General features: G+C 47.0%; 1 protein-coding gene across 2 annotated transcripts in view; it reads left to right on the plus strand.

Annotated features, from left to right (window-relative positions):
* The window catches only part of prkar1b (protein kinase, cAMP-dependent, regulatory, type I, beta), a 178,479-nt gene that overhangs the window by 53,639 nt on the left and 101,011 nt on the right, over nucleotides 1-23,829 (plus strand). For both annotated transcript variants that reach the window (XM_045210930.1, XM_045210931.1), the window contains one exon: nucleotides 487-578. In XM_045210930.1, the coding sequence (XP_045066865.1) occupies nucleotides 487-578 (92 nt within the window). The remainder of the gene's footprint in view (nucleotides 1-486; nucleotides 579-23,829) is intronic.

Genomic DNA, 23,829 nt, shown 5'->3' on the forward strand with positions numbered 1-23,829 from the left:
GTGGCTAGCCCGCATCATTCCTCCAAACAGTCCTTTGGTTCAGACATGGACATGAAAATGCATGTTTTATGAATGAGCACAGGGCCTCGTGAACACACAGCGTAGGGCTACACACACACACACACAGACACACATAGGCACACAGCCGCACACACACACACATACACTGATCTGAGTCAAACAGATGGGTTGCGTTCAATTATGGACAGACAGGAGGGTTTGTTTAAAATGTACTGTAATGTGCTTAAATGTGTGCACTGAGCTATTTAGATTTATGTGTTTTCTTTTCTTTTCAATAAATGCTTTTTGGGGAAGTCTTTCGCTTTTTGGCCATGTAAACATGACAAATAGGAAAGACAATGGGTACAGTATTAAATGGAATTCAATCAGCTGTATTGATACCCATCAATTCCAATGTCTGTGATGCAAGTGCTGTAGTCTGATTCCTGTTTGAGAGACCATGATGTTTGGTTTGTTATTCCTCAGGTGATTCCTAAGGACTACAAGACCATGACTGCTCTGGCCAAGGCCATCTCCAAGAACGTGCTGTTTGCTCACCTCGACGACAACGAGAGGAGGTAAGACCCCCAATGTTTTGAAAGCCCCGGGGTGAAGTTTCCCCTAGAATCTAGGATCAGCTTCCCCTCCCCAAATCATACTCTTAACCATTAGTGGGGAAAACACTAAACTGACCCAAGATCAGTGTCTAGGGATGACTTCACCCTAGTTTAAAACCATTAGTGACTGAGTGACTAAGTGAGAGAGCGAGATTGTGTGTGTGAGCTAATCATTAAGATGCCTTTTGTTGTTGTTGAGCAATTTGCCCGTGTGGCCACAGTGGGCCAGTGTTGTCTGCAGTGCTGCTGGGTTGAAACAGGTCAAAAGTTGTGAGACCAGCCAGGCGAGAAGGGGGGCAGGCAGACACTGGGCAGAGGGGTGAGGAGAGAGAGGGTGGCATGCCGAGGGGGGATTGACTGCCTGGAGCTGCCCTGTCCTGTGTGTGTGTGTGTGTGTGTACACTATTGTTGTCGATCGCCATGGCAAACCAAAAAGAAAGGCGGGCAGTGTGGATGTCAGACAGTAATCTAAAGTGTGTTGAAACTTGGGTGGGGTGCGGGGTTGGAATTGGGTTACTCGGAACGACACGATTCGCCACGGCTCTGAGAGAGGGTCTGAGGCTGTGGGATTTTACAAACACAAAACAGCAGCAAGAGAGAGAGAGATAGAGAGATTCATTAATCCCTCCATCCCTCCCCTTCACCCCATCGCTTCTCTCTTCCTCTCAGGTGGCTCCCTCCCTCTCTCCCTCCTTCCCTCCCTCCCTCTCTCCCTCCTGGCTCTGGACTGTAGCCTGAAAACTGTTTCATTGCTGGGGAGAATCCATTAGCTCTGTATCCCAGGCTGCGTCCACGGAACAGCAGGGAAAACTTGGACAGCTTTTCCTATACGCCTGCTAAACCTTCTCTCCCTTCATCCCTCCATTCTAGCCTCCCGACGGTCCCAGGGAGAAAACCCAAAACACACGTTTTTCCATTCTTTCGTCAGCTGGTAATTTACTGCTCTCCCTGCCCCGCTTCTTGGCACAGGGCTTGAGTCTGATTGCATGTCAGTATTGTTGCAACCAGCCGACAGTTTGCCCAGCAGTGGCAGGCAGAGAAGAAACATGTGATATCATAGAATCACACAGGCAGAAGTACACTGTAGTAGAGACCTGGGTTCAAGTAGTACTTGTGTCCTTGAAAATAATCTGAGCGTTTGATTATGTCTTCCTGGAGTGACAGATGGGATACGTTTGCACTTTTGGGTCTACACCGTTAGTTAAATTCCCCCAGGCAAGCTCAGAAAAGCCGCAGCTAAAGTATTTGGAATAAAGCAAATACTATTTGAACCCAGGTCTGGTGTAGTCACTTAAATCCAGTGCTTGGGTGGCTGATACGGAGGCTTAGGGTTACATTGGGGGGAAATGTGGCACCGGACCATAAACTTTCCTTGTTTTAATGTATACAAGGCCTGTTGGCATGACCAGGACCATACATGACCACACAGCCCCAGCGTAGATCGTATATGATTCGGAATTTATATGACTGGCTGTCATGTTCATGTAGCGGCTACAGAGACAGTCCGTCAGCTGCAGACAGACAGACAGACAGACAGACAGACAGACAGACAGACAGACAGACAGACAGGCAGGCAGGCAGGCAGACAGACAGACAGGCAGGCAGGCAGACAGGCAGACAGACAGGAAGATGATTCTGAATTTATTTGACTGGCTGTCATGTTCATGTAGCGGCTACAGAGACGGTCCGTCAGCTGTAGACAGACAGACAGACAGGAAGGCTGATTTGTTCTAAGATGAGTGATGGGGCATAGCGATGATGACGGGTCCAGATCAGCCGGACGTTGCATTACCGTGGTGTTGTGGTTGACATGCGACAAACTGGCACAATTTGTTCCTCTTGAATCCAGTCATACCGCTTATACGAAACACTGTTGTTCAAAACGAATAGGCCTATAGTACAAGTTGTATACGGTTTATAAATGAGCCAGAGATGTCTGGGGCTGACGTAGATGGGCAGATGGGCTGTGATGGTCAGTGCTGGCGTGCCCTCTCTGGAGTGTCTTGCAGATGGTCTGTCCATATCTGGTGTTGGTGAGCTGAGAGGCTGTTGTCAATGACAGACGGACCCTAATTGGCTAGAGTTGTTGGTTCCAAGGCTGTTGCTATGGCAAGGCTGTTCCAACCTACCAGACACCCTGGACCCACTCAAATTTGCATACCGCCCCAACAGATCCACAGATGATGCAATCTCTATTGCACTCCACACTGCCCTTTCCCACCTGGACAAGAGGAACACGTGAGAATGCTATTCATTGACTACAGCTCAGCGTTCAACACCATAGTGCCCTCATAGCTCATCACTAAGCTAAGGACCCTGGGACTTAACACCTCCCTCTGCAACTGGATCCTGGACTTCCTGACGGGCCGCACCCAGGTGGTAAGGGTAGGTAACAACACATCTGCCACGCTGATCCTCAACACGGGGGCCCCTCAAGGGTGCGTGCTCAGGCCCCTCCTGTACTCCCTGTTCACCCATGACTGCATGGCCAGGCACGACTCCAACACCTTCATTAAGTTTGCCGACGACACAACAGTGGTAGGCCTGATCAACGACGAGACAGCCTATAGGGAGGAGGTCCGAGACCTGGCCGTGTGGTGCCAGGATAACAACCTCTCCCTCAACGTGATCAAGACAAAGGAGATGATTGTGGACTACAGGAAAAAAAAGAGGACTGATCACGCCCCCATTCTCATCGACAGGGAATCCTGAACAGCTAATCATGGCTACCCGGACTATTTGCATTGCCCCCCCAACCCCCTCTTTTACGCTGCTGCTACTCTGTTTATTATTTATGCATAGTCACTTTAACTCTACCCACATGTACATATTACCTCAATTACCTCGACTAACCGGTGCTCCCACACATTGACTCTGCACTGATACCCCCTGTATATAACCTCCCTACTGTTATTTTATTTTACTGCTGCTCTTTAATTATTTGCTATTTTTATTTTATTCTTAAAACTGCATTGTTGGTTAAGGGCTTGTAAGTAAGCATTTCACTGTAATGTCTACATACTTACACTGACACCCCAACACACACACAAACACTCACTCACACACACACTCACACACACACACACACACTTTCACACTCACCACACGCTGCTACTGCCTATTATCTATCCTGCACATGGACTCGGTACTGGTACTCCCTGTATATTGCCATGTTATTTTTACTCGTTATTGTTAGTCGTTTTTCACTGTGTATTTATTCCTCGTGTCACTATTTCAATTTAGTTTAGTTTTTCTTGTTATCTTTAACTCTGCATTGTTGGAAAAGGACGCTGTAAGTAAGCATTTCACTGTTAGTCTAGACCTGTTGTTTACCAAGCATGTGATGAATAACATTTAATTTGATTTTATTGCTGGGCTTTGCAGAAAGGTTTCTGCACTCTGGATATTTCATACAGGTACAATGGGCTGACTGGCTAGAGTTGGTGGTCTTTGAAGCCGCTATGGGCTGATGTCTCAGGCATGCAAGGCTGCTATTGGCTGGGGATTTCTGGCTTCTGTCTGCCACAGGCTGGTGTTGCTTGGCTGTTGGCTGTTATTGTCAGGCCTTGTCGAACAGTAATCTGTCATTGGCTGGTGTTTCTGATTTGGACTGAGCCTGGTGTGTTCTATGATTCAGTTCCTTCCCTGGCAGCGGTAGCCGTGTGAAGAACGAGATTGAGGAAACATCCCATATCATTAGTCACTCAGCAGTTATGTAAGCTGAACGGCCAGCAATTTGTTTCTCCTATTATCACCTTATTATGTTATCATACACTCTTCGAAAAAAGGGTTCCAAAAGGGTTCTTCGGCTGTCCACATAGGAGAACCCTTTTAGGTTCCAGGTTGAAATCTTTTGGGTTCCATGTAGAACCCTCTGTGTAAACAGTTCTACATGGAACCAAAAAGGGTTCTTCAAAGGGTTCTCCTATGGGGACACCCGAAGAACCCTTTTAGGTTCTGGATAGCACCTTTTTTTCTAAGAGTGTACCTTTTAATCATCAATCACCAAGCATTATCATCTTATTATGGAATCATCCCTTTAATCATCGACCACCAACCATTATTATCCCTTTAATCATCGACCACCAACCATTATTATCCCTTTAATCATCGACCACCAACCATTATTATCCCTTTAATCATCGACCACCAACCATTATCATCTTATTATTGAATCATCCCTTTTATTCATCAACCACCAACAAGGGGAGGACACAATGAGTGGCACTGTGTTCTTATTGCAGCAGCTTTACACTGCTGTGTGGGAAGGAGGGGAGGGTGTGTGTGTGTGTGTGTGTATACAGTACCATTCGGAAAGTATTCAGACCCCTTCCCTTTTTCCACATTTTGTTACGTTACAGCCTTATTCTAAAATTGATTAAATTATTTTTTCCCCTCATCAATCTACACACAATACCTCATAATGACAAAGCAAAAACAGGTTTTTAGAAATGTTTGCACATTTATAAAAAAAATAAAAAACATAAATAACTTATTTACGTAAGTATTCAGACCCTTTGCTATGAGGATCAAAATTGAGCTCAGGTGCATCCTGTTTCCATTGATCATCCTTGAGATGTTTCCACAACTTGATTGGAGTCCACCTGTGGTAAATTCAATTGATTGGACATGATTTGGAAAGGCACACATCTGTCTATATAATGTCCCACAGTCGACAGTGCATGTCAGAGCAAAATCCAAGCCATGAGGTCGAAGGAATTGTCCGTAGAGCTCCGAGACATGATTGTGTTGAGACACAGATCTGGGGAAGGGTACCAACAAATTTCTGTTGCATTGAAGGTCCCCAAGAACACAGTGGCCTCCATCATTCTTAGATGGAAGAAGTTTCGAACCACCTAGACTCTTCCTAGAGCTGGCCGCCCGGCCAAACTGAGCCATCGGGGTTGAAGGGCCTTGGTCAGGGAGGTGACCAAGAACCCGATGGTCACTCTGACAGAGCTCCAGAGTTCCTCTGTGGAGATGGGAGAACCTTCCAGAAGGACAACCATCTCTGCAGCACTCCACCAATCAGGCCTTTATGGTAGAGTGGCCAGACGGAAGCCACTCCTCAGTAAAAGGCACATGACAGCCCGCTTGGAGTTTGCCAAAAGACACCTAAAAGATTCTCAGACCATGAGAAACAAGATTCTCTTGTCTAATGAAACCAAGATTGAACTATTTGGCCTGAATACCAAGCGTCACGTCTGGAGGAAACCTGGCACCATCCCTATGGTGAAGCATGGTGTTGGCAGCATCTTGCTGTAGAGATGTTTTTCAGCGGCAGGGACTGAGAGACTAGTCAGGATCGAGGGAAAGATGAACGGAGCAAAGTACAGAGAGATCCTTGATGAAAACCTGCTCCAGAGCGCTCAGAACCTCAGACTGGGGCGAAGGTTCACCTTCCAACAGGACAACGTTGGTTTCTCAAATGACTGCCTCGCCTGGTTCACCAACTACTTCTCAGATAGAGTTCAATGTGTCAAATCGGAGGGCCTGTTGTCTGGACCTATGGCAGTCTCTATGGGGGTGCCACAGGGTTCAATTCTTGGGCCGACTCTTTTCTCTGTGTATATCAATGACGTCGCTCTTGCTGCTGGTGACTCTCAGATCCACCTCTACGCAGACGACACCATTTTGTATACATCTGGCCCTTCATTGGACACTGTGTTAACAAACCTCCAAACGAGCTTCAATTCCATACAACACTCCTTCAGTAGCCTCCAACTGCTCTTAAACACTAGTAAAACTAAATGCATGCTCTTCAACCGAACGCTGCTTGCACCCGCCCACCCGACTAGAATCACTACTCTCGACGGGTCTGACCTAGAGTATGTGGACAACTACAAATATCTAGGTGTCTGGTTAGACTGTAAACTCTCCTTCCAGACTCACATTAAGAATCTCCAATCCAAAGTTAAATCTAGAATCGGTTTCCTATTTCGCAACAAAGCCTCCTTCACTCATGCTGCCAAACATGCCCTCGTAAAACTGACTATCCTACCGATCCTTGACTTCGCGATGTCATTTACAAAATAGCCTCCAACACTCTACTCAGCAAATTGGATGTAGTCTATCACAGTGCCATCCGTTTTGTCTCCAAAGCCCCATATAATACCCACCACTGTGACCTGTACGCTCTTGTTGGCTGGTCCTCACTACATATTCGGTCGCCAAACCCACTGGCTCCAGGCCATCTATAAATCACTGCTAGGCAAATCCCCGCCTTATCTTAGCTCATTGGTCACCATAGCAACACCCACCCGTAGTCTGCGCTCCAGCAGGTATATCTCACTGGTCATCCCCAAAGCCAACACCTCCTTTGGCCGCAATTCCTTCCAGTTCTCTGCTGCCAATGACTGGAACAAATTGCAAAAATCTCTGAAGCTGGAGACACTTATCTCCCTCACTAACTTTAAGCATCAGTTGTCAGAGCACCTTACCGATCACTGCACCTGTACACAGCCCATCTGAAATTAGCCCGCCCAACTACCTCATCCCTATATTGTTATTTATTTTGCTCATTTGTACCCCAGTATCTCTATTTGCACATCATCTCTTGCACATCTATCATTCCAGTGTTAATACTAATTGTAATTATTTTGCACTATAGCCTATTTTATTGCCTTACCTCCATAACTTGCTACATTTGCACACACTGTATATATATGTATTTCTGTTGTATTTTTTACTTTGTTTTGTTTTACCCCATATGTAACTCTGTGTTGTTGTTTTTATCGCACTGCTTTGCTTTATCTTGGCCAGGTCGCAGTTGTAAATGAGAACTTGTTCTCAACTGGTTTACCTGGTTAAATAAAGGTGAAATATATATATATTTTTTTTAAACGACCCTAAGCACACAGTCTCTGAATGTCCTTGAGTGGCCCAGCCAGAGCCCGGACTTGAATCCAATCAAACATTTTCTGGAGAGACCTGAAAATAGCTGTGCAGCAACGCTCCCCATCTAACCTGACAGAGCTTGAGAGGATCTGCAGAGAAGAATGGGAGAAACTCCCCAAATACAGGTGTGCCAAGCTTGTAGCTTCATACCCAAGAAGACTCAAGGCTGTAATCGCTGCCAAAGGTGCTTCAACAAAGTACTGAGTAAAGAGTCTGAGTACTTATGTAAATGTCATATTTCCTGTTTTTTTTGTATTTATACATTTGCACACATTTCTAAAAACCTGTTTTGCTTTGTCATTATGGGGTATTGTGTGTAGATTTAAAAACAATTTAATCAATTTTAGAATAAGGCTGTAACGTAACAAAATGTGGAAAAGGTCAAGGGGTCTGAATACTTTCCGAATGCACTGTACACCTGCGTGTGTGTATACGTCTGCATGTGTGCACACATGTGTACTGTGTGTGTGTGTGTGTGTGTGTGTGTGTGTGTGTGTGTGTGTGTGTGTGTGGTAGCATGAAATTGCAACTTCGTCATGTTTCTCTTTTACCCAGTCACATTGCCCTCTCTCATCCCACATCATCAAGGACTCCTTTCATAGGAATAATCCCAGCCTCTCATATTTCATATCTTCATAGTAGTAATCACAGCCTCCCAGCCTCTCATATTTAATATCTTCATAGTAGTAATCACAGCCTCCCAGCCTCTCATATTTAACATATATATATATATTTTTTTAAAAACATATTTTAGTCATTTAGCAGATGCTCTTATCCAGAGCAATTTACAGTTAGTGAGTGCATACATTTTCATACTTTTTTCATACTGGCCCCCCGTGGGAAACAAACCAACAACCCTGGCGTTGCAAGCGCCATGCTCTACCAACTGAGCTACACGGGGCCCATAGTAGTAATCACAGCCTCTCATATTTAATATATTCATAGTAGTAATCACAGCCTCACAGCATCACAGCTGGGAGAGAGGGAGAGGGAGGGAGGGAGGGAGGGAGAGGGAGGGGGAAGAGGGAGGGGAGAGGGGAGAGGGAGAGGGAGGGAGAGGGAGGGGGGAGAGAGAGGGGGAGAGGGGGAGAGAGAGAGAGGGAGAGGGAGGGAGAGATGGAGATAGAGGGAGAGTGAGAGGGAGAGAGACATAGAGAGTAAAGGCAGCAAAGCCTTTACTGTCCCAGCCTCAAACACAGATGCCCTCTCTGAACCCTCCTGCTGCTGTGCCACCTGATGCCAAGGTGGGGCAGTGGCCTCAGTGCCCTGGGGCGACGTGGCACACTGGTTCCTACAGTTCCCCCCTGTCCTGCCAGCACCTGGTGTCCCTGACTCACCCCTATGCCCCACTATGACATCATGCCCTTCCCTGATAGCATGCCCTCAGTCACCTGCCTGCTGTTGCTAGGCAAGACTCTCTCTCAGATTCTGAGGCTTTTCTCTGCTGTAGTTCTCCTTAAGGACATGACAAGGTCTCTGCTGTAGGGCTCCTTAAGGACATGACATGACAAGATCTCTACTGTAGTTCTCCTCACTCCCCTCTCCTCTCTCTTCTCTCCTCTCTCCTCACTCCTCTCCTATTTTCTCTCTCCTCACTCCTCTCTCCTCTCTCCTCACTCCTCTCTCCTCACTCCTCTCTCTTCTCTCCTCTACCCCACTCTCCTCTCTCCCCACTCCCCTCTCCCTTCTCTCCTCACTCCTCTCTCCCCTCTCCCCTCTCCCCTCTCCTCTCTCCTCACTCCTCTCTCCCCCACTCCCCTCTCTCCTCACTCCTCTCTCATCTCTCCTCTCACCCCTCTCCTCTCTCCTCTCTCCTCACTCCTCTCTCTTCTCCCCTCTCCCCTCTCTCATCTCTCCTCACTCCTCTCTCATCTCTCCTCTCTCCTCTCTCATCTCTCCTCACTCCTCACTCCTCTCTCCTCTCTCCTCACTCCTCTCTCCTCACTCCTCTCTCTTCTCCCCTCTCCCCTCTCTCATCTCTCCTCACTCCTCTCTCATCTCTCCTCTCTCATCTCTCCTCACTCCTCACTCCTCACTCCTCACTCCTCACTCCTCTCTCCTCACTCCTCTCTCCCCACTCCCCTCTCTCCTCACTCCTCTCTCATCTCTCCTCTCACCCCTCTCCTCTCTCCTCTCTCCTCACTCCTCTCTCTTCTCCCCTCTCCCCTCTCTCATCTCCCCTCTCTCCTCTCTCCTCTCTCCTCACTCCTCACTCCTCACTCCTCACTCCTCTCTCTTCTCCCCTCTCCCCTCTCCCCTCTCTCCTCTCCCCTCTCTCCCCTCTCATCTCTCCTCACTCCCCTCTCCTCTTTTTTCTCACTCCTGTCTTCTTTGTCCTCTACTCCCTCTCCTCTCCATCCAGATGAATACCTTTACATAAAGGGGTCAAGGGAGATTTAGTGGGGAGAGGTGGGAGGTTGGAGGTTGCAGATGGGGGGTGTGATGAGAGGTCCTGCAGTGACAGAGGGGGAGGATGGTTAACCTGAGAGGAACAGGCAGGGTGGCACTCCATTGAGACACACACACACTGCTGCCAGTTCCATAGACCGAGACTGCACCGGTCCCACAATCGACAGCACAACAACCTCTCAGTCACAAACACACAACCTATACAGTGCACACACACACACACATACACATACACATACACATACACACACACACACACACACACACACACACACACACACACACACACACACACACACACACACACACACACACACACACATTCATCCCCTGTGGATTAGCTGTAGTAGTTTATATGGGCTGGGTGTCATGGCCTGTGTGGAATGTAGGTCAGACAGACTAGTTCCTAGGAAGCATGGTTCCTGGTTTCTGGTCCCTGGTCTCTGGTTCCTGGTCTCGGGTCTCTGGTCCCTGGTCCCTGGTCCCTGGTCTCTGGTTCCTGTCTGTGGTCTCGGGCCCTGGTCTCTGGTCCCTGGTCTCTGGTTCCTGGTCTGTGGTCTCGGGCCCTGGTCTCTGGTCCCTGGTCTCTGGTTCCTGGTCTGTGGTCCCTGGTCCCTGGTCCCTGGTCCCTGGTCTCTGGTCTCTGGTCTCTGGTCTCTGGTCTCTGGTCTCAGCCTAGCCCTGGACACATTTCCTAGGCCAGTGGGACATGATACAGTTTTACTAGTGTGTCTGTTTGACGGGATGGGGGGGTCTGTCTGTCTGTACTGCTCTCTGTGTGACCTTGGCTGAACTGTAACCCTCAGTAAAAGCCCTGCAGAAGTCATAGCGCTGCCCCATAGCTACTGTACCATGGTAAACACACACACACACACACCCACACTCAAACTCACACGTCATCCCATCAACAGGTGTGTGTTATCAGGCAGTGCTGAGCAGTGCACTGTGGGGTGTTGTGTGTAGAAACAGAAACACCTGTGCCACTGTTATCTCTATAGACTGAAACCATTAACTCATAGTTCAGCTTGTCTTTCACATTGCTTTCTGTTTTGTTCATGTGAAAGTGAGCACTTTTGATTAGATAGTGATAGAAGGATCAGGCCTAGGCCCTAGCAGAGAAAGGTCATATGTTACTAGGAGGGGGGTGGTGGGGGCCGTCAAATTGGTTATGTGGACAGGTGTACAGTATACGTGTGTACGTGTGTGTACCTGTGTGTGTCCAGGTGCACACAGATTTTTGGGGGTATATTTGGCTCTCCTATCACACTCTATCTCAGCAACACTTCCCCTGTAATGTTGCTCTGCCCCATTAACAATGAGTTTAGAAACGGCTGATAGAATGTTATCAGCATTACAAACAGGAGTGTGTGTTTCCCTACGCTGGCTCTGATAGGCTATCTGACTGGTTGCTATGCGGTTGCTATCTGACTTCCTACTGATGTGATAGGATGTGTGACTTGTGATTGTAGAAGGCTGGGGCATGTGATACTGGAGCTTTTCCACACACCTGGACCGACGACCTAGCTGACCTCCCATCTGGCGGAGTGTGTTTACGGTAATGTACTGTATTGCATCAGCTGCAGCGCACAGCGCACACCACAGGGGTACAGTTGCAGGTGTGTGTGTGTGTGTGTGTGTGTGTGTGTGTGTGTGTGTTTGCCTGTGTGTGTGGGAGAATGTGTACAGAACTGGCATCAGCTGCAGTTACATGTGTCTTTCTGCAATTACACATACACATCCCATGGGTACAGTGAGGGCAGAGGCCATGGCTGCTATGCAGGTGTGCTAGATAAATATGAGTGGTCATGACCTTAGTGTCCAAGTTAGACTGGCACCTACAGCCCAACTAAGGCTGAGAACACTGTTCTGTTGATTTTCATGTATTAATGTGTGTTTGCATCATCACACATTGTCAGAAATGGTCAAGGCACGCAAAGAGAGCCGACTGGAGAGAATTGGGATCAGAGAGTAGGGCGGTGTGTGTGTGTGTACTGGTGTGTGTGTACTGGTGTGTGTGCGTGTACTGGTGTGTACAAAATGAATGGTTAGTTTAGGTCACCTTACTTCAGACAGGGATGGATGAGAGGAGAGGAGGATGCTGGGTAATTTGTCAGAGCAGCACTCAGCACCCCTCTGTCCCCTATCCCTGGGGACCCACTAGGATGTCAACAGCATCTCTCTCTCTCTCTCTCTCTCTCTCTCTCTCTCTCTCTCTCTCTCTCTCTCTCTCTCTCTCTCTCTCTCTCTCTCTCTCTCTCTCTCTCTCTGTGTATCTCTATCTCTCTCTTTCTCTCGCTCTCTCTTTCTCCCCCCCCTTCTCTCTCTCCTCTCTCTCTCATGTCTGCCTGCATCTCTCCCACAACTACATACGTGTAATGGTAATATCCATACCATACCATAAAGCAGGGCATCAGGCCAGTACTTAACTGAATATATTATTTTAATTCAATCGCCTAAAGCTTTTTGTTTGCACCATCAAAATACTTCAAAACAGACACAGCACACTATACAAAATACATAGAAACAGACAGTTATAATGCTATTTATTAGATAGGCATTTATGTATTTCTGCTGTACAGCAATAGGCCTCTCAGGTTTGTAAACTGGTGGTGGTCAGTCAGTGGTCAATCCTCCCGCTCGTTTAATCCACCAATTAACCAGCGGAGTAATCAGTTGATGAAGTGATCAACCTTCTAACCTCTGACCTCTAACCTCCCTGACCTTAGCCCTGTTGGCCCCTGCTGACGGACAGTGAACATCTTTACGTGAGAGGAGCAGGGAGAAGTTGATGTCTCTTTGTGGCTCTGTCAGTGGTGTGTGTGTGTGTGTGTGTGTGTGTGTGTTTGTGTGTGTGTGTGTGTGTGTGTGTGAGAGAGAGAGAGTTAGAGAGAGTTTATGGTGGTAGAGACAGAGAAACAGAGACCAACAGAGGAAGAGAGGAAGAGGCAGAAGGAGAAAGAGAAAGGAAATAAAGAGATGAACTGAGTATCTAAGTTTATCTAATGCCACTGTATGTAGACTAAAGGAAACCCATCTGCTTGAGGAAGCGCAGGGTGATCAGATCCTCCTCTCCACCCTCTCCGAGATGGGCATCTCCGGCGCGGCTCACTCCTGGATTGCGTCCTACCTGACCGGTCGCTCCTACCAAGTGGCGTGGCGGGAAGCTGTCTCCGCACCACGTGCTCTCACCACTGGTGTCCCCCAGGGATCGGTTCTGGGCCCTCTCCTTTTCTCCCTATACACCAAGTCACTTGGCTCTGTCATATCCTCACATGGTCTCTCCTATCATTGCTACGCTGACGATACACAACTAATCTTCTCCTTTCCCCCCTTCTGATAACCAGGTGGCGAATCGCATCTCTGCATGTCTGGCAGACATATCAGTATGGATGACGGATCACCACCTCAAGCTGAACCCTGGCAAGACGGAGCTGCTCTTCCTCCCGGGGAAGGACTGCCCGTTCCATGATCTCGCCATCACGGTTGACAACTCCGCTGTGTCCTCCTCCCAGAGTGCGAAGAGCCTAGGCGTGACCCTGGACAACACCCTGTCGTTCTCCGCCAACATCAAGGCGGTGACCCGCTCCTGCAGGTTCATGCTCTACAACATTCGGAGAGTGCGACCCTGCCTTACACAGGAAGCGGCGCAGGTCCTGGTCCAGGCACTTGTCATCTCCCGTCTGGACTACTGCAACTCGCTGTTGGCTGGGCTCCCTGCCTGTGCCATTAAACCCCTACAACTCATCCAGAATGCCGCAGCCCGTCTGGTGTTCAACCTTCCCAAGTTCTCTCACGTCACCCCCCTCCTCCGCACACTCCACTGGCTTCCAGTTGAAGCTTCGCATCCGCTACAAGACCATGGTGCTTGCCTATGGAGCAGTGAGGGGAACGGCACCTCTGTACCTTCAGGCTCTGATCAGTCCCTACACCCAAACGAGGACATTGCGTTCATCCACCTCTGGCCTGCTGGCTCCCTTCCTCTGCGGAAGCATAGCTCCCGCTCAGCCCAGTCAAAACTGTTCGCTGCTCTGGCACCCCAATGGTGGAACAAGCTCCCTCACGACGCCAGGACAGCGGAGTCACTCACCACCTTCCGGAGACATTTGAAACCCCACCTCTTTAAGGAATACCTGGGATAGGATAAAGTATTCCTTCTAACCCCCCCAAATTGTAAAGTGGTTATCCCACTGGCTATAGGGTGAACGCACCAATTTGTGAGTCGCTCTGGCTAAGAGCGTCTGCTAAATGACGTTAATGTGCCCCTGAGCAAGGCACTTAACCCTAATTGCTCCTGTAAGTCGCTCTGGTTAAGAGCGTCTGCTAAATGACTAAAATGTAAAATGTAAAAAATGTGATGATGGTATCAGATTAGCCCAGCTCAGATCAGCTTCTGATATCCCATCAGTCAAATCAGCCCAACATCAATGGCTGTGTAACTCTATCTCTCTGTATCTCTGATCTGGAATCTGTTGCACAGCAGAGCAAATAGAGGACGTCTGCTTCCTGTTGTTGGGTTATTAGAGCCATTCATGGTGGGACCACAGGGGCCATGTAATCTGATCAGGAAAGTTATGGTCCTAACTAGGAAAACCTCTGGCCTCCTATGGTTGAAAAATGCTGGTACCTTTCTTTTCAGAAATCCAGGTTTAAAGATTTCCAGTTGGAGGATTTCCCTTCTTGCTAATCGACTCCTGATTCTGGGAAACCTCCAAATGGGATTTCTGGAAAACCTAGGAATTTTGGGAAAGTTAGGCTTACTGGTATCATGCATCCCTACTCCGGGGCATGCGACTAACAGAGAGGGAGAGAGAGAGAACTGAGGTCTGAGCTGTGTGTTGTTACAGTGAGTGTGTGTATTAGTGATGGGGGAATAAATCGATACAGTTGATATGGGGATATTATTTTTGACGATCTATCTTATCGTTTTGACAATATCGCAATATAATTTCTGTGCTAGTTGTGCACCAAAACTCCAGTATTTTTTCTTTATAGCTTGTTCTCCATCTTCTTTTTAAATTGGGAGCCAATTTGTTTTCAGCAATTTTATTTCCATGACTGATCAAAACTTGTTTCCTCATGGCTCTCTCTTGTCCCTCTGCAGCAGACATATGGTGAGCAATATGTTTGGAAAATCAAAACGCAATAAAATCACAGTATCAAATCGCAATACATATAGAATCGTGAGAATCGCAATACATATCGTATCGGCACCTAAGTATCGTGATTATCGTATCGTGAGGTCCCTGGCAATTTCCAGCCCTAGTGTTACTATCGTTTGACCTCTAGAGGGTATGGTTTTACCCAGGTAGGATTATTTACAGGGATTAACCATGATCAGGCTCCTTTCTGTTATTACACAGGACAACAGCTTGACAACATTCCAACTGGACTTTTACACACACACACAGGGCTGGTTAATGGTGATCTGGCATTTGATGTTTCCTGCAGGTGGCTCATCTGTTGTGTTGTTTGTCAGGACTCTGTGTCTGCATGTTCCTGTGTGTGTGTGTGTGTGTGTGTGTGTGTGTGTGTTTGTGTGTGTGTGTGTGTGTGTGTGTGTGTGTGTAATAGATGGTAAACCCCTGGAGATCCCTCGTCGGCAGTGTTAGACAGAGGAAGGCTCAGGAAGCAGGAAGCAGTGGTAGTGAAAGGTGTTCTATGTGGACAGAGTCTCTGTGTGTTTGTCTGTCTGACAGGTTCTTTATACTCTGTATTTGTGCTGTGGAAGTGTCTTCCTCCTTCCTGCAGCTCGCTCTGTGTGTGTTTGTTGTTTGGAGTGTTTTGGTGCTCTGTTCCCGGATCTGTGTGTGTGTTTAATTCTGTGTGTTCAGGTGGTATCATTTCCAGTCAGTGAGAGTTGTGCTGGTCTTTCCCCTCATCTCTGCTATATGTATGTCATGATGTGTATGTCATGATGGTGGTGACACACACACAAACACACTCACTTTCTCTCTATTTCTCTCTCTCTATTTCTCTCTCTCTCTCTCTCTCTCTCTCTCTCTCTCTCTCTCTCTCTCTCTCTCTCTCTCTCTCTCTCTCTCTCTCTCTCTCTCTCTCTCTCTCTCTCTCTCTCTCTCTCTCTCTCTCTCTCTCTCTCTCTCTCTCTCTCTCTCTCTCTCTCTCTCTCTCTCTCTCTCTCTCTCTCTCTCTCTCTCTCTCTGTCCGTGGTGTGATGCTGTGTGTCATTGTGTGTGACAATACCGTGAGCCAGGCGGTGATGTCACCCTCCATAAGAGGCAGGAACAGGACAGGAACCTCAGGCCACTTATCCGCATAACTACACACACATCCACTTTGTCTACCCTCCTGCGCCCCTTTCTCTCTCCTGTATTCCCCGGGACTCTCCGGTTCCATGCTGCCTTCCTAGTATTCCCCTGTTTCTCCTCTTCTTCTCCTTTCTGCCCTGATTCCTCCTGTTTTCCTTTCTGTCTTTATTCCTCCTGTTTCTCTTTTCTGCCCTGATTCCTCCCGTTGATCCTTTCTGCCCTGATTCCTCCTGTTTGTTTTTTCTGTCCTGATTCCTCCTGTTTCTCTTTTCTGCCCTGATTCCTCCCGTTTATCCTTTCTGCCCTGATTCCTCCTGTTTCTTTTTTCTGTCCTGATTCCTCCTGTTTCTTTTTTCACCCTGATTCCTCCTGTTTCTCTTTTCTGCCCTGATTCCTCCTGTTTCTCTGTTCTGCCCTGATTCCTCCTGTTTACCTTTCTGTCCTGATTCCTCCTGTTTCTCCTTTCTGTCCTGATTCCTCCTGTTTATCCTGGCCTGTAAAGCTCCCCTGAGGTTGTGAGTTGTTCTGTGTCTTAACACCACCACAGCCTATTGGATGCTGTGTTCCCTCCAACAGATCTCCTTCCCCAACCCAACATGACTCACCCACTCATCCCTGGCTGTCTCCATTAGCTGTTGAACAGCTCCAGTGTGTGTTGGTGAGGGGCCTGAGCCTGTAATCGGCTGTTTATGAATGAACAATGTGTTCGAAAAACATTGGCAGCTATTTTGGTGTTTAATCAAATAGGCCTAGCGTGTAAATCAAGTTTCTGTGGATATGTTCCCACCGGTCTACCAACTCTATGCATATAATGCTGTTAATAAGACATGGTTTGCATCCCAAATGGCACTCTGTTCCCTACATAGTGCACCCACTTCTGACCTGAGCACTATGGGCCCTGGTGAAAAGTTGTGCACTATAAAGGGAATGGGGTTCCATTCGGGATGCACCCAGGAAGGAGATACGTTTCTGGTGTCATTCACAAAGATACAGCATTCACTTGGCTTGACCATAAATGGAGGGAAGAGAGAGAGAGAGAGAGAGAGAGAGAGAGAGAGAGAGAGAGAGAGAGAGAGAGAGAGAGAGAGAGAGAGAGAGAGAGAGAGAGAGAGAGAGAGAGAGAGAGAGAGAGAGAGAGAGAGAGAGAGAGAGAGAGAGAGAGAGAGAGAGAGAGAGAGAGAGAGAGAGAGAGAGAGAGAGAGAGAGAGAGAGAGAGAGAGAGAGAGAGAGAGAGAGAGAGATTATGTGTAAAAGTGGCTTTGTTTTGCTTGATGGAGCATCGACCGAGACGGATGGAGGGAGGGAGCAAGGGAAGAAAAGAGGGGCGGCGTTACGGTATTTACCCGGGGAGAGAGAGAGATTTTTTGTGTGCATGTCCTTGTTTTTCAGAGAAAGACTGTGTGAGACTGAGACAATCTGTTTTTGTTTGTGTACGCAAATATGTGTTTGTATGCGTTGAGTGCATTGGTAAATGTGTGTGTTCAGTGAGTGACAGGCCCTAATCATCTGAAGTGCCTGGACACAGTGTTCCACCCTCCAGTGCGTCCATGCAGCCTAGCGTTAGCCCACACACAGGAACACACACACACACACACACGAACACACTCATTTTGCAGTCATTAACATAGAATAGAATAGCCCAGCACTCAGCCCATCTGTATACATTCCTGTGTTGTGTTCTGGCTATTCTACTGTGATGGGTTCCAGCAGACTATGTATAGCACGTCTTTCAATGCGTTCCATTACTCTTTTCATGCAGGTCCTCCTCTCTTCACTCTCTCTCTCTTCCCATGCATTCCCTCCGTGTTCCCTCTCTCTGTGTTCCCTCTTTCTTTCCCTCCCTACCTCTTCCCTCCTTTCCTTCCCTCTTCTTCTCCCTACTTCTCTTCTCATACCTTCTCTCCTTCTTTCCCTCTCTCCCTCTTTCCCTTCACTCCTCTTCTCCTTCTTTATCTTGTCATACCTCCCTTCCTCCCTCCCTCCTCCCTCTTTCCCTCCATTCCCAGCAGTATTTCTCAGCTCTGACTAGGACAGTTTAATTAAGCTGTGTGTTTACAGAGCTGGAGGTGTTACGTCAGTCAAATGCTGCTCCACTCTGCTCCACTCTGCTCCACATTGCTCCACTCTGCTCCACGCTGCTCCACTCTGCTTCACGCTGCTCCCCAATATCAAACAGCTGCCTCCGGGCCCACTCAATGCTCTACTCTATCAGCACGAGGCTTGGGCGGTGTACCTTATATACCTTATATACATTATATACCTTATATACCTTATATACCTTATATACCTTATATACCTTGTAAACCTTATATACTGTATATATATTATATACCGTATATACCTGATATACCTTGTAAACCTTATATACTGTATATATATTATATACCTTATATACCTTATATACCTTATATAGCTTATATACCTTATATACTGTATATACAGTTAAAGTCGGAAGTTTACATATAATTAGGTTGGAGCCATTAAAACTTGTTTTTCAACCACTCCACAAATTTGTTGTTAACAAACTATAGTTTTGGTAAGTCTTTTAGGACATCTACTTTGTGCATGACACAAGTAATATTTCCAACAATTGTTTACAGACAGATTATTTCACTTATAATTCACTGTATCACAATTCCAGTGGGTCAGAAGTTTCCATACACTAAGTTGACGATGCCTTTAAACAACTTGGAAAATTCCAGAAAATGATTTCATGGCTTTAGAAGCTTCTGATAGGCTAATTGACACCATTTGAGTCAATTGGAGGTGTGCCTGTGGATGTTTTTCAAGGCCTACCTTCAAACTCAGTGCCTCTTTGCTTGACATCATGGGAAAATCAAAAGAAATCAGCCAAGACCTCAGAAAAAGATTTATAGACCTCCACAAGTCTGGTTCATCCTTGGGAGCAATTTCCAAATGCCTGAAGGTACCGCATTCATTTGTACAAACAATAGTACACAAGTATAAACACCATGGGACCACGCAGCCGTCATACCGCTCAGGAAGGAGACGCGTTCTGTCTCCTAGAGATTAACGTACTTTGGTGCGAAAAGTGCAAATCTTTCCAGTCATCACTGGGGCCAAGCTTCCTGCCATCCGGGACTTCTATTCCAGGCGGTGTCAGAGGAAGGCCCTCAAAATTGTCAAAGACTCCAGCCACCCTAGTCATAGACTGTTCTCTCTGCTACCGCACGGCAAGCGGTACCGGAGTGCCAAGTCTAGGTCCAAAAGACTTCTCAACAGCTTCTACCCCCAAGCCATAAGACTCCTGAACAGCTAATCATGGCTACCCGGACTATTTGCACTGCCCTCCAACCACCAGATCTTTTTACGCTGCTGCTACTCTGTTAATTATTTATGCATAGTCACTTTAACTCTACCCACATGTACATATTACCTCAACTACCTCAACTAGCCGGTGCCCCCGTACATTGACTCTGCACCGGTACCCCGTGTATATATTGCCTCCCTACTGTTATTTTATTTTACTTCTGCTCTTTTTTTCTCAACACTTTTTTGTTTTACTTTTTTTCTTAATGATGGTGTTGGAGTCGTGCCTGGCTATGCAGTCATGAGTGAACAGGGAGTACAGGAGGGGACTGAGCACGCACACCTGAGGGTCCCCCATGTTGAGGATCAGTGTGGCAGATGTGTTGTGACCTACCCTTACCACCTGGGGGCGGTCCGTCAGGAAGTCCAGGATCCAGTTGCAGAGGGAGGTGTTTAGTCCCAGGATCCTTAGCTTAGTGATGAGCTTTGAGGGCACTATGGTGTTGAATGCTGAGCTTTAGTCAATGAATAGCATTCTCACGTAGGTGTTCCTCTTGTCCAGGTGGGAAAGGGCAGTGTGGAGTGCAATAGAGATTGCATCATCTGTGGATCTGTTGGGGCGGTATGCAAATTGGAGTGGGTCTAGGGTTTCTGGGATAATGGTGTTGATGTGAGCTATGACCAGCCTTTCAATGCACTTCATGGCTACAGACGTCAGTGCTACGGGTCGGTAGTCATTTAGGCAGGCTATCTTAGTGTCCTTGGGCACGGGGACTATGGTGGTCTGCTTGAAACATGTTGGTATTACAGACTCAGTCAGTGACATTTTGAAAATGTCAGTGAAGACACTTGCCAGTTGGTCAGCACATGCTCAGAGTACACGTCCTGGTAATCCGTCTGGCCCTGCGGCCTTGTGAATGTTGATCCACAGACCTGCTTAAAAGTCTTACTCACATAGTCATCCGGAACAGCTGGCGCTCTCATGCATGCTTCAGTGTTGCTTGCCTCGAAGCGAGCATAGAAGTGGTTTAGCTCGTCTGGAAGTCTTGTGTCACTGGGCAGCTCGCGGCTGTGCTTCCCTTTGTAGTCTGTAATAGTTTGCAAGCCCTGCCACATTCGACGAGTGTCAGAGCCGGTGTAATAAAGATTCAATCTTAGTCCTGTATTGACTCTTTGCCTGTTTGATGGTTCGTCAAAGGGCATAGCAGGATTTATTTTATAAGCGTCCGGGTTAGAGTCCCGCTCCTTGAAAGCGGCAGCTCTACCCTTTAGCTCAGTGCGGATGTTGCCTGTAATCCATGGCTTCTGGTTGGGGTATGTACGTACGGTCACTGTGGGGACGACGTCATCAATGCACTTATTGATGAAGCCAGTGACTGATGTGGCGTACTCCTCAATGCTATCTGAAGAATCCCGGAACATGTTCCAGTCTGTGCTAGCAAAACAGTCCTGTAGCTTAGCATCTGCGTCATCTGACCACTTTTTTATTAACCGAGTCACTGGTGCTTCCTGCTTTAGTTTTTGCTTATAAGCAGGAATCAGGAGGATAGAGTTATGGTCAGATTTGCCAAATGGAGGGCGAGGGAGAGATTTGTATGCGTCTCTGTGTGTGGAGTAAAGGTGGTCTAGAGTTTTTTTTCATCTGGTTGCACATTTAACATGCTGGTAGAAATGAGGTAGAACTGATTTAAGTTTCCCTGCATTAAAGTCCCCGGCCACTAGGAGCGCTGCCTCTGGATGAGCGTTTTCCTGTTCACTTATGGCCTTATACAGCTCATTCAGTGCAATCGTAATGCCAGCATTGGTTTGTGGTGGTAAATAGACAGCTATGAAAAATATAGATGAAAACTCTCTTGGTAAATAGTGTGGTCTACAGCTTATCATAAGATACTCTACCTCAGGCGAGCAAAACCTTGAGACTTCCTTAGTATTTTTTATTTTGTGCACCAGCTGTTGTTTACAAATATACACAGACCGCCACCCCTTGTCTTACCGGAGTCAGCCGTTCTATCCTGCCGATGTAGCGTATAGCCCGCTAGCTGTATGTTGTCCATGTCGTCGTTCAGCCACGACTCGGTGAAACATAATATATTACAGTTTTTAATGTCCCGTTGGTAGGATAACCGTCATCTAATTTATTCTCAAATGATTGAACATTGGCTAATAGGATTGATGGAAGAGTCAGTTTACTCGCTCGCCGTCGGATCCTTACAAGGCACCCCGACCTACGTCCACGATATCTCCGTCTCTTTCTCATGCGAATGGCGGGGATTTGGGCCGTGTCGGGTGTCTGTAGGATATCCTTCGTCCAATACGAGGTGAGTAATCGCTTTCCTGATATCCAGAAGCTATTTTTGGTTATAAGAGACGATGGCAGAAACATTATGTACAAAATAAATTACAATAATGGGAAATTGGTTAGAGGGCTGTAAAACGGCAGCCATCTTCTCCGGCGCCATTCAATCCCCCTTACTATAGAGGTCCTGGATGGCAGGAAGCTTGGCCCCAGTGATGTACTGGGCCGTACACACTACCCTCTGTACTGCCTTGCGGTCAGAGGCTGAGCAGTTGCCATACCAGGCGGTAATGCAACCAGTCAGGATGCTCTTGATGGTCAGAGCGCTGTTTGCTGATAGAATGCCCGTTCGTGAATTCTCATCCGAGTGGAGAAGTGCAACTGAAGTACAGAATTATTCTGATGCTGAGCAGAAATTACAATAAGAGTCATTTTAGATCTGCGTTTACAAAACGCAGCAAGATATTTCTTATGCGTTTTATAATTTTTTTCCTGCGTGAAAAATGCTGAATTCTGTTTTAACGTGACCCTGAAGTTGAACTTTCTAGTTATCTAAGGTGACGGGGCAACATACTGTGGTGACGGGGCGTTCTGCTTCATTTTTTGTGTTTTTTCTCCTCTCTGTTCTCGGCTCCTCCCCCATCTTCTTCGAGCAGAGCAGGCAGGCCTGTTGCCCTAGTGACTCCAGACTCCACACAGACACAGCGTGGACAAATGCTGCTCGAGAGCCAGTACTGTTCTTTCTTCAGACAAGCATGCATCAAAACGTTGTTAATTTGCACAATGTCTCTCATTCACATTCGCTTGTAAATGTCCAAACTAACCAAAAATGACATTCGATAGCTCCTACCTATAAATGTATAACTTTATGAGCTGGATTGCCTGTCTTTGCAATTAGTTTATTTTCGTTTGCGCTCATTAGCATATTTAGCTAGCAGCCTCCATGGAAATGTGCTATTATTTGTGCTAATTCTGTTAGCATTCTGGTAATAGATGTCCAATGTTTTTTTTTGCGGGGGTGTTTTGGCACCCCCTTGTGTACTAAGCCAGTAATATCGGAAGTCCCGGGATGAGAGAAGGACAGTATGACGATATCAAAATCTGGACACTGCCCAACCCTAATCAGCACACATACACACACACATACACACACACACACAGGCATGCATGTACTTAAGGTACACACACACACAGGGGCGCATGCATGTATGGCACAGACACAGGCGCGCCACATTTACGTACACACACACACACACGTCAGCTGTCTGCTGTCACTTCGATTTCTACTCTCTGCTCTAACCTGTCCTCTCTCCCTCTCTCCCTCTCCTCCTCTCTGCTCCCTCCCCCTTATTCTCTCCACTAGAGCCCGACCTATATGTTTTTTTGGGTCCGATACCGATTCCGATTTTTTGGGGGACACAACTTACCGATACCGATATATCTGCCGATATACTGTTTTATGCCGGGGAAATTAAAAGGTGTAATTATTCCACAGTGAATTCTCATAAATTGCTATCCAAAACAGTAATTGTCCAAGAAATATGCTTCAAATGTTGATTTCTTACATTGTTAAATTAATGACACATCATGAGGATGGCCGCAAATGTTTAGATCAGCGCGAGATAGTTTTTTTCATCCTATTGATTGAATATTGGTTATCGGTGGAATTATCGGCCGATACTGATATAGCGTTAAAAGGCCAATATCGGCCGATAATTTCGGTAAACCTCTTCTCCACCTCTTCTCTGTCCACTCTTCTCTCCATGTTCTCTGTCCTCTCTTCTCTTCTCTCCATGTTCTCTGTCCTCTCTTCTCTTCTCTCCATGTTCTCTGTCCTCTCTTCTCTTCTCTCCATGTTCTCTGTCCTCTCTTCTCTCCATGTTCTCTGTCCTCTCTTCTCTTCTCTCCATGTTCTCTGTCCTCTCTTCTCTTCTCTCCATGTTCTCTGTCCTTTGCCTCTCTCTTGATCTTCTCTCTCTCTCTCTCTCTCGCTCGCTCGCTCGCTCGCTCGCTCTCTCTCAATTCAATTCAATTTAAGGGGCTTTATTGGAACATATGTTTACATTGCCAAAGC

The sequence above is a fragment of the Coregonus clupeaformis genome, chromosome 35, assembly GCF_020615455.1.
Source record: "Coregonus clupeaformis isolate EN_2021a chromosome 35, ASM2061545v1, whole genome shotgun sequence".
NCBI classification, from domain to species: Eukaryota; Metazoa; Chordata; class Actinopteri; order Salmoniformes; family Salmonidae; genus Coregonus; species Coregonus clupeaformis.